The 12,010-nt window shown below is 38.4% G+C and overlaps 1 protein-coding gene across 12 annotated transcripts in view; it reads left to right on the top strand.

Moving 5' to 3' along the window:
* Positions 1–12,010, top strand: part of FN1 (fibronectin 1) — an 83,233-nt gene that overhangs the window by 36,225 nt on the left and 34,998 nt on the right. For all 12 annotated transcript variants that reach the window (XM_027873870.1, XM_027873871.1, XM_027873877.1 and 9 more), the window contains exons 19-23: positions 704–976; positions 4,108–4,374; positions 8,959–9,053; positions 11,242–11,410; positions 11,754–11,840. In XM_027873870.1, coding sequence (XP_027729671.1) covers positions 704–976; positions 4,108–4,374; positions 8,959–9,053; positions 11,242–11,410; positions 11,754–11,840 — 891 coding nt within the window. The remainder of the gene's footprint in view (positions 1–703; positions 977–4,107; positions 4,375–8,958; positions 9,054–11,241; positions 11,411–11,753; positions 11,841–12,010) is intronic.

Here is a 12,010-nt window from a genome sequence, read left to right on the forward strand (position 1 = left end):
AAAGAGAGAAAGAGAGAAAGAAAGAAAGAGAGAAAGAAAGAAAGAAAGAAAGAAAGAAAGAAAGAAAGAAAGAAAGAAAGAAAGAAAGAAAGAAAGAAAGAAAGAATTGTCCCTGGAGGAGAGTTTTAGCTCTCTGCCAATACTTCATATGTGCAAATAGTCTTGGTGACATTTTAGCTAAAATGGACACTTTATGTACTGTTAGTCATCACTGTTAAAAATGAACCATCTGTAGATTTTATGTAGCTTTACCAAAGGGTTACAGGTGAGCTAGATGCTCACCAAGTGCTCTTAAGTGCTACTCCATAGCTCAATAAAAGGAAAAAGCACAATGTATGTCATCATAATGATTTTTTTTTTTGCTGAGAATATATTAACTGTTTGGGAAACTCATTCTGTTATCTAAATATTCCAATTAAAAGTATCAAAGGTCAAAAGATAAGCCATGTCAGCAAACTGAGTAAACATTCAGAGAAGCTTTTTAATGGAAAATGTCATTATTGATTCAATTTGACAAGTTTTGCTCTAAGCACCGCCCATGTACAAGGGCTGATGATACAAAGATGCAATCCCTGGCTTTAAGAAGCTTATAGCCACTTCTCCCTTTCTCCCTTTCTCCTTCTCCTTAGATAATGTTTTTAAATATAAACTTCACCGGGGATTTTAAATGACAGTTTATTAATCTCTTGTTTCATATTTTCAGATAAGGTTCCTCCCCCTACGGACCTGCAGTTTGTGGAAGTGACAGATGTCAAAGTCACCATCATGTGGAGCCCCCCTGAAAGTGCAGTGACTGGCTACCGGGTGGATGTGGTCCCTGTCAATCTCCCCGGGGAGCACGGGCAGAAGCTGCCAGTCAGCAGGAGTACCTTTGCTGAGGTCACTGGGCTGTCCCCTGGAGTCACCTACTACTTCAAGGTCTTTGCAGTGAACCATGGAAAGGAGAGCAAGCCATTGACAGGAGAACAGACCACCAGTAAGTTATTTTGTACCTAAATAATTTTTTCTTAAAGTACAATATGAGATGCTTGAGGTCAGTTGGTACAATGGAAAGTCTATTGGATTTGAAGTCAGAGTCAAGTTTGAATTGGATCCCCAGCTCTGTCATCTGACCTTGGTAGGTTGGTTGGTTAATTGTTGTCCTTTACACTTGAAGAGGATCAAAATGACATCACTGTGTTGGGGTCAAGGTACGCTTTGTCCTACTGTGGCTGATCAGAGCTCAGAGGGCTCTACCATAGGTCAGGCACACATAGTCCGTATGAACATTTGGAATGAAGACGTTTCTAAATTTGTGCATCACACGTTTCTTTTGAGCTACCGCAGTTCTGCTTCACTTATAGAGCACAGAGCCTTCTTTGATGTGGGCACACCATGCTGGGTGGTCCTTTGCCATTGTCTCACCTTGAACAGATCACTTGTGAGAGGAGGGAGCTAGATGTCTTCTGGTATCTCTTTTAGCTATTAATCTATTTGGAAAGCAAACCTTAACGTCATTATTATTGTTATCCTCTATTGCTATCTGCAATCTAGTTTTCATCATGATCAGCAAATTTTGGAACCCTTTCATATATTACATTTATAGTTATAAACTGGACATAAGCTGCTACATGGTACAGTGGATAGAGGGCTGGTTTGTAGTAATAAAGAACTGAATTCAGATCTTGCCTCAAGTATTTATTAGTTGTGTGACCCTGGGCAAGTCACTAAACCCCTCTCAGCCTCAGTTTCTTCATTTGTAAAATATGGAGATAATAATAGCACCTACCTCCCAGGAGGATCAAATGACCTACCATACATAAAGCACATTGCAAACTTTAAACTTTTACATGCTATTTTGATAAAGATGATCGTTACATTTAACCTTATAATGACCTGAGTAAGGGACACAAAGTAGTTTAAACTAAAAAAAAATTCAAATTGTTATTTGTGTGTTAAGTACAATTTCATGGAGGATGTCCCCCATGGCTGGAATGTTCTCCCTCCTCTCCTCCACCTATCGACCTCCCTGGCTTCCTTTAAATCCTAACTAAAATTTTATCCTTTATAAGAAGTCTTTCTTAAACCTCCTTATTATAAAATATACCAGTGGTTGAATAAAACTAGGACTTAGCATCAGCTCACTACTAAAGAGGAAGACTGCCATTTATTCTTTTTTTCATTGAAAGTTTTAATGGTTATTTGGAAGATCATAATGACAATATGGGACCTAAAATTATTTGACAATGAAAGTCATGGGATGGAAAGCTGGTAGGGAGCTTAGAATTTATAAAATCTAACCCACTCATTTTATAAATGAGGGAATAAGCCTAGAGAGTTTGATCTCGTTAGCTCCCATGGATTTATTTAGCATCTCTATGCTGATGATTCTTAAATCTACCTATCCTGCCCTGTCCTCTCTGCTGACTTCCAGTCTTGCATTTCCAGTGGCCTTTCAGACATCTGAACTGGGTCCAGTAGACATTTTAAATTAAATATGTACAAACAGAACACATCATCTTTCCCCCTAACCCCCACCCCTCCACACACACCTTCCCTATTACTGTAAAGGACAACATCATCATCTTCCCAACCCTCAGATGCACAGCCTTAGGAGTCATCCTGGACTCCTCACTATCTTTCATCCTCCATATCCAAGCTGATGCCAAGGCCTGTTGGTTTCACTTCTGTAACACCTCTGGAATATGCCCCCTTCCCTCCTTTTACACTGCCACCACTCTGGTGCTATCCCTTATCACCTCACACCTAGACTACTGTAATAGCCTGCTGGTGGGTCTGTCTGCTTTAAGTTTCCCCCACTCCAGTCCATCCTCCGTTCAACCACTGAACTGATTTTCCTAAAGGATAAATCTGATCATGTCACCCCCTGCTCAGTAAACTCCCTATTGCCTCCAGAATCAAATGCAAAATGCTCTGGATGGCATTCAAAGCTCTTCACAGCCTGAACCCCTCCAACCTTTGCTGTCTTCTTAAACCTTACTCCCCAACATGTACTCTTTAATCTAGTAACACTGACCTCCTGGCTGTTCCATGAACAAGACAATCCATCTCTTACCTTCAGGCACTTTCTCTGCCTGTCCCCACGTCAGGAATACACTCCATCTTCAACTCTGCTTTCACGAGAAATCTTCCTCAAACCCTCTTAATTCTGGTACCTTTCCTCTATTAATTATTTCCTATTTATTTTGTATATAACTTGCTTTGTAAATATTTATTTGCATATTGTTTCTCCCATTAGATTGTAATCTCCTTGAGGACAGGGACTCCTTACCACTGTCTGTATTCCCAATGTTTTTAGCACAGTGCCTGACACATAAGAGATGCTTAATAAATGTTTACTTGATTGACTAAAGAGATTTATCCAAAGTCACACAGGTATTAATGAGCAGATCTGGAATTTGATCCCACTTTTTCTAATTCTAAAGCCAGGATATTTTCTGGTAAACCAGAGGTTTTTAACTTGGGCTTTGTGAGTTTTTTTATGTTTTGATAACTATTTCAATATGATTGTGGTTTCCGTTGTTATTCAATGCATTTAATTTTATGATTTGAAAACATTATTCTGAGAAGTCTATAGGTTTTACCAGACTACCAGAGGGATCTATAATTCACAAAAAAAATTTTAAATTCCTGTGCTAAATCATGGAGCAAAACAATCAATAAATTTTGCCATGAATAGTTCTTAACCCTGAAGGCAGGTACTGAGTTATATCACTACAAGTGAAAAGCCATAATTTCTGTAATTCCTTCTCATATACAAATACCTCATTTTATCTTCACAACCACATTGGGAGGTAGGTACTATTACCCCCATTTCAAAGGTGAAGAAACTAAGGCTGAGGAAAGTTAAATGACTTGCCCAAGGTCACCTAGCTAGTAAGTGCCTGAGGTCAGATTTGAACTCAAGCCTTTCTTCCCAACTCCAAGCCCAGGGCTCTATCCTCTGAGTCACTTACCTGTCTAGATAAATTTTGATTTACCCACAAAATTTCAACCCTGTCGGGACAGATAAACTAGATATATGTAGCTATCTTTAATTAATTGATCATGTCAATCCTGCCTCAAGAAACATCCTATTCCTTATTATCCCTTTGCTTTCTTTCTTAGAACTAGATGCTCCTACTAACTTAAGGTTTGTCAATGAGAGTGACACTGCAGTCTTGGTTACCTGGACTCCACCTCGTGCCAGGATAACAGGATATCATCTGACTGTGAGCCCTACGAGAGGAAACCAACCTAAGCAGTATAATGTGGGGCCATCTGCCACCCAGTACCCATTGAGGAATCTGCAGCCAGGATCCGAATACACCGCTTCCTTGGTGGCTGTCAAAGGCAATCAACAGAGTCCTAAGCAAACTGGAATTTTCACTACCTGTAAGTCAAACCTTTGTACAAATGACATTGAATTGGTCAAATTCCAATGCGTAGATCTCCCATGTGCAAAGTCATTTTTCAAAAGAAAGGATTGTCAGTAATGCATTTTTCACTGGGACATAATTCATAGCACAGATGGTTATGTGACTGGTTGAAAATTGAATTCAGTTCAAATAGATAACCACTGGTTAGGCATGTATATATTGGGTTAGATGGTTTCTATGATCCCTCGCCCTTCTCAAATTCTATGATCCCTTTGTAACCAACCAAGTCTCCAAAGACCAGTTAGATCAGGATACGGAGGACTAAAGAAAAAAAATCAGAATTCATGCCTTTCCATTAATATTTTAAAGGTATTGGATGCTAGCCAATAGATATGAGACAGGGGCTAACAGGTACATTGAAGAATAATAAAAATAACTTACATTTTCAAAACCTTTAGAGTTTACAAAGCACTTTCCTTGTAAGAATACTGTAAGTGGCATAAGGAATATCATTATCTTTATTTAAAAGATGCGAAAGTGTAGGCAGAGCCAGGTTAAAAGGCTGGTACAGGCAGGGACTCAAACCCTCCAATACTACAGATAGAAAGCAAACATCAGAGAAGCCAAACCAAGAAACAATTCATTCTTTTATTTAGGGTGGCATTATCAGGAGCAGATTAAAGTACTTCTACAAAGCACAGCAGATTTTTTCTAAAAGCTCTTAAATTCTTTTTTTTTTCTTGTTTGTTTTTTGTTTTTGCTAGGCAGTGGGGTTAAGTGACTTGCCCAAGATCACACAGCTAGTAAGTGTCTGAGGCCAGACTTGAACTCAGGTCCTCCTGACTCCAGGGCTGGTGCTCTACCCACTACACCACCTAGCTACCCCCAAAAGCTCTTAAATTCTATAGCAATAAAGGCTTTAAAATTCTGTAGCAATGAAGACATGACAATAAATTGTGATCATATGCATATCTGCTCTTCTCTTGAAATTGTTTTATAGAAAATGGTCTTAAATCTACCACCCTAAATGCAATGACATTATAATAAAGGGCCTTATTCACAAAGTTATTTCTGTTAAGTGCCTTCCCATTGACACTACAAAGGGGAGTGTGAGCCTTTATTTCCAACTGAACACTATGTGTTTCATTGAGATGAGTATCTTGAAATATGGCACCCACTTTTTCCAGGGCAAATTGAAAACCACTGATCTGCATGAATGATGTACATTGTCTTCCAAATGCTTTCAGCAGATCATGCTCATTGAAGGGAATGAAATGGATGGGTGACAAGCAGCCTTCATTAAGCATGTGCTGTTTTTAGTCAATAACATTCATTTTTGATATAATGAAAATAGACTTCTTAGGATAAGGGCCTTTGAGTTTTTCAGCTGTAGCCCATGTTGTCCTGATTTCTATTGATCGCATCTGGAATTGGAGATAGGGTTGTACTTGAGTATAAACTGTACAAGTCCTGACTCGAATTTGCTTGAAATTATTTCAAGTGTGAACTGGTTCCATACTCTCCACCCCCACCCCCGGAAATTTCTGACATAATTCAAAATTTATTTCACATTTAAATTTAATGAACGAGACTTGGTCAGGGAGCTCACCCCCACCCCTAATTATTGTACCTTCACCCAATGTAAATGACATTTCCACTTAATCATGTTAAATGATGCCTTATTATAAGAGAAAATCAATAATTCAGTGTCCCTAGCCATGCTTTTATGTAATTTATCACCAAAGGATCAATTTCTCTCTTGTGATGACCTATAGGAACTATACCATTAAGAGAACCGAGATTCTTGTACAGAAGGAATAGTTATAACGGATTCCTAAAAAGATTTTTTGGAAGTTAATTTTTTTAAATGCTCAGAAAACTATCATGGTTATTTCTGAGAGCTATATTATACAATAGAATTTTTGTGGCCTTTCTTTGTTAGATACAGCCCCTATTAAAGGAAAAATATTTTCAATTATGTCAAAGCAGACATATCAACATAGAAGCCTTTCAAATATCTTTTTAGACATCCTGGTCTATCAGACTTGTGATTAAATGTTCATCTCAATTTGTGGAGTACATTTTAGACCTCTCACAAATGTGAAGTAGCAGTGACTTGTTCAGAAATTGAAGGCATAATCAAAACTAAAGGTGCTTTGAAGAAGTTTGGGGCATGTTTGAGAGGTACTGAGTGACCCAGTTTAGCTGGAGGGGAGGGGAGCCCTAGGAAAAGGTAAAGTGATATCAGATTGTTAAGGTCCTTAAAGACTAAGAATTTTGAACTCTACTCAAAAGACAATAGGAAGCCATTGAAGGGTTTTGAACAAAGGAGTGGTATGACCAAGTATCTATCATAGGATGATAACTTTGTCATCATTGTGAAGAAAGGGTTAGAGTGGGGAAAGAGTGAAAGCAAGAAAACCCTTTCAGGAGGCTATTATAATAGCAATCCAAGCAGATTGTAATGAGGGCTTCAAATGGGGCAGAGGCAATGGGACTAGAAAGAAGATGGTAGGTATAAGAGATGTGTTTGTAGGTGCAATCTACTCCATGCTGAATTAGAGTTGTTGGCGGGATACACAAATACATGTAGGCTCTGATTTCCTTAGCATGGGATTGTGACTTCCTCTGACTTAGTGGATAAACTCTAGAGAGTAACATAAGACGCAGAGCAGTTATGTGACTTCCTCGGGAACACATAGCCTAGGATCAGAGGCAGAATTTGAACCCAAATCTTTCTGATTCCAATTTTGTACTCCCCGGAGATACTCAGTTACAGATGTCCTTTAGTCAGTAATTAGCATTAATTATTAATTAGGTATTAGCAAAGCTGCTAGAATCTGTAATGTGTAGTCCAAGTCAAAGCTTTTGTTTGACATCATGATGTAAGTTTGTAGGTTGGGATTTTTTTCCCTTGAAGTATCTTTTTAACAGAAGATGCTCATCAAACCACAGTCTGAAAGTCTACAAGTAAGTAGGCTAATTTCTATAAAGATACCCAGTGTTAGAGCCTTGTTCACGTGAGGAGTAGGTCACAACAGAAAGTTATCACTCTTGACTTCATATATCCTTTTGCAAATGTTAAATAGTACTAGTATCTAAAAGGAATTCACTATTGCTGGTTGACTTTCTGGGTCACACTGAGTGGTCCTTATCTGTAGGCAGAGATGTGATTGCAAAGACAGAATCCATTCTGCCATTAGAGGTGGGAAGGGGGGATTCCCCTTTAGCCGGTGGCTTTAGTCCCTTTTCAAATACAAATGCCTTTAAGAAGGGCAGTATTTAAAGCCTTTAATAGCTATTTATGCTTGAGTGGGAATGGATTTACCACATTTTCATGAGAGTAGATTTTTATATGGGAAACAGTAAGAGCCTAGGAAAAAAGACACTTGAGCCAATGTTAAGGGGTTTCCCCAAATGGGATGGAGAGAAGGCTGCTGAGTGCTGAAGACATGCTTTGTCTGCTTAACAATTTTCCTTGTGGCCTGCCCAGTTAACACATTGGACATCCTTCAACTTGGCTACCATGCCCACTGAGAACCTACCTCACTAACTCCAAGAGTAGTTCTCTCCAGGTTAGAGATGAGCTGCCTTTCCTCTGCCTGCGATGGAAAGGATGAGTCATTGGCGAGCCTGTTCTCTTCATTAAAAACCTCCTTCTACCTTTCCAACCATCTTTTCACAAGTTCTAAATGTGGGGTGATATTTTTAAGGCTGTTGGAAATGTCTACCTCAAGCCATACTTATACAAGGCCCCTTTCTGTCCTTATTGTAAACATCAGGTCTCCACAAAGGGAAATAAGCGTGTGGTCAAGATTCTAGGAGACTCCAAATAACAAACTTTTGCTCTGTTCCTGATTTTAGGGTCATCAAATAGATGCTATTTTTAAGCAAGAGCAGTAGGTGTCTCTGAGGGAGAATTGATGATAATAATAGGGATGTCAATGCTTACATGGCCTGAGTAGGAAACCTATAAAAATACAAAATATGTGACTATGTCATCATCATTATCATTATGACTGACATTTATATAGCAGGGGAAAGGGAATGGACATTTAGATAATGCTTCCTATGTTCCAGGCACCTTGCTAAGTGTTTTTATAAATATCATCTCATTTGATCTCACTTCACATATGTTACCAAATAAGAGTTTGGTAATATAGGGTCACAGATTCTTTTGTGCCCTTCTCTCACCCAAAACAACAGCAGAAAGGTGGCTAAAGAAAAAAAAACCAGCCCACATGGAGTAGCCAACCACCAAGCTGCTTTTTAAAAATCTTAATCTAGAAAGTAGCGTGCTCATTATTGTTTAGTTGTTCATTGCAAGTGTGAACTCTAAAATGATAGTCACCATTTGTTGTGGCAGACTTGACTTAGAAAAGGTTTTTTAATTAAGGGAAGTATACAGAAGAAGATATACTGTTGTCAGAACCATTGCCTTGGCCATTAAGAAATCAGGACAAATAGAATATTAAAGAGAGGTTGTAAAATTCCAAAGAAGGTTTAAAATATTTGTCTAGTTTATGTTGTGCTCTAGGGGATTTCAAAGTCCAGAGTGGCCAGACTTGAATATGGCTCATTCATTGATTTCCCTCCACAGTGCAACCTTCCAGTTCCATTCCTCATTACAATACAGAGGTAACCGAGACAACGATTATCATCACCTGGACCCCGGCTCCAAGAATCGGTTTTAAGGCAAGTTGGGCTGGGTTCGAACCTGGAACAGCCCTGAGGCACTCTGATATTTTGTTTGTTTCCTCATAAGAAAATGAAGCCTTCAGAAAAATATTGAAAAGTGCATCTTTAATGATTTAACATGAATGTCATCCGTAAGTTCAAGAAAAATCCACTTAACAGTCCAGACTCCTTTGACAATAACATTTTTATCCATTCTAAAAGATTTTTGTCCAGTAGGCAACTCTATTGTTAATGGCATAAAAGAAATGAGAGCCTCTGTGTAAATGGCTGATTTCACATTTTGGCTTTTATTTTTTAAGTGAAGATAGGGAGGGAGGAGTTAAATACCAATGAATGCTATCATCATCATCATCTTCATCATTATCATCATCATTCTTTGGAATATAAAATGCAGTAGGAATGGTTAAGTTGTAAGTTGTAAGTTGCCTATAAATCAGGGCTGAATACATCTATGTAGTATTTTGGGGCTTGAGGGATGTTTTGTTTGTTAAATCATCAGGAGTCTGAGACAGTGTGTGGATAGGCATGCAAATGCTGTGCCTAGTTAGGTGTCAAGAGAAAACTTCGCAGTACGTTGCCAATACGCCATCTAAGTCCCTTCTCCATATGCCATTCTGGCTTTCAGAAATCTTTTTATGTAAAAAGCCTGTGCCTATAATTAACACTAAAAAAAAAAAGTAACTTGTGCTAAAATTAATGTTTAAAAGTATGTTGTATTATTCCGTAAAATTCCAAAACAATGTTGAACTCTTCGCTTATAATACATATTTCTGTAATGGAAGGAATATTCACAGCTTCAGAGTGTGTGGGGCCAGGGATGATAGTGTCATCATGTAATCCTTGCTACTAGGAAGGTTGAAGTTTGCAGATCTCAGGCTCTGGAGTACTGAGCTGCCGAGGGATAAGCCAGTTGGGTTTCCACACTAAGTCTGGCACCAATATAGTAATCCCCCAGGACAGGAGGCCTGGGCCAACTTAGAAAAGCTCCTGTGCCAATCAGTAATGGGATTGGCCCATGATATGCCTCTGCTTTCAGCCTGGGCAAGATAGAGGACCCCTCCCCCAATCGCTGTACTCCATACCCCTAAAAAATCCTTGGACTTTGCTTTTTTTGTTTTTTTCTCTACAAGGTACAACACCTGCTGTTGTCTCTAAATTGCAGTCAAAAAGTCTCCTGTTCATGAATAGGTCTCATTAAAACAGAGAGAGCTAAAGGAGTTTCTAGCACATTAAATAATAATGAAAATTAAATATTTTGCATTTACATAGTATACCACCATTCACGAAGCCTTTTTCACATACATTATCTCATTTGATCCTCAGCACTCTCATGTGAATTAGGTATTATTATTCCCCATTTTCCAGATTAAGAAACAAATATTCAGAAAGGGGAAAATGGAAAGGAAGGGAACAAGCCTTTATTAAGTGCCTACTCTATGCCAGACACTGTGCTTAGCCCTCTATAAATATTACCTCATGTGAGAATCAAGGCCACACAGCTAGTAAGTGATAGAGCCAGCACAAGAAACCAAGTGGACTCCCAACATGGCACTCTTTCCAAAAGAAATAGACACTGGGTTTTACCCTGAGAGTCCTCTACACCCATGTCCAGAGGGTTTGGGCATGTATCTCTCCCAGCAGTACAGGGTTATAATAACAATAACTGGCATTTTCATAAAACTTTAAAGTTTTCAAAGTAATTTACACATATCATCTCATTGTTGAATCCCACAATAACCTATGAGGCTGATTGTATTCTTATCATACCTATTATACATATAAGAAAACTGAGGCTTAGAGGAAATTGGTGATTTTCCTATGCTTACACTGCTACTAAGTATTGGAGGTGACATTCAAACTAAGTCTTCTCCTGAATCGATGTTCAGTGCTTTTTCAATTCTACCATGTTGCCTCTCTACTCTCATTTTGGTTTTTCTCATTATCTTCTCAACAGACAAACATGCTAAATTTCTAGCCATAATGGATAAAACAAGATTCTTGTCTACTTTGCCTAATTCTCTGTATCTTTCTGGGATTTCCCAATGGGATCATATTACATAAAGTTATATGACTTTAGATCTTTAATCAGTAACTCATAGCACTGGAGCACTTACTTGATATTGGTTAATCAAAAACCGGATAAGCTCACTACTATATTCTTTTTAACTTGCTTATCTCCTTTCAGTTGGGTGTACGACCAAGTCAAGGTGGAGAAGCTCCTCGTGAGGTGACTTCAGAGTCTGGAAGCATTGTTGTGTCTGGTCTAACTCCAGGGGTGGAATATGTATATACTGTTTCAGTCCTACAAGATGGCAAAGAGAAAGATGCTCCAATTGTAAAGAAAGTGGTTACACGTAAGGAAATTTTATTTTTCGGTACTGGTTTTTCTAAAATGTAACATGCATCCCTTTTCATCTAGTTTATCAGCATATACCATTCTCTCCATGTTACTATCCCATTTTATAGATGGGACACTAACATTATTTGTTTTATCCCCAATGATGAGCAGCAAGATGAAGTCATGTTACCTATCTTACGGTCATGCCTAGACAGAATTTTAGTCAACCACACCAAGAGAACTGTTGCTTCTAAGAAATATACTTGGCAGAATATTAGGTTTTCTATAACTTTTTCCAGTGTGCAAGCTCTAGAATTATTTGTTAATTCACAACAATTTAATTTTCTTATTTTGTATAGCATTGTCTCCACCAACCAACCTCCACTTGGATGCAAACCCTGACACTGGAATCCTAACTGTCTCCTGGGAAAGAAGCACCACCCCAGGTAAAAAAGATACTGGAAATGGCAGTACAAGTAAAAGCAATAGTCTCCTGAAACAATAGTTTTATTCACTGTTTTTATTTTATAGAAAGGTGGGGCCATAATTATAAACATTCAGTTCTTTATAACAAGGGAACGGAGGAGCTAAGATACTTAATACCCCATCAGATAAA

Source organism: Vombatus ursinus, unplaced genomic scaffold (genome assembly GCF_900497805.2).
Source record: "Vombatus ursinus unplaced genomic scaffold, bare-nosed wombat genome assembly UNPS02014802.1, whole genome shotgun sequence".
NCBI classification, from domain to species: Eukaryota; Metazoa; Chordata; class Mammalia; order Diprotodontia; family Vombatidae; genus Vombatus; species Vombatus ursinus.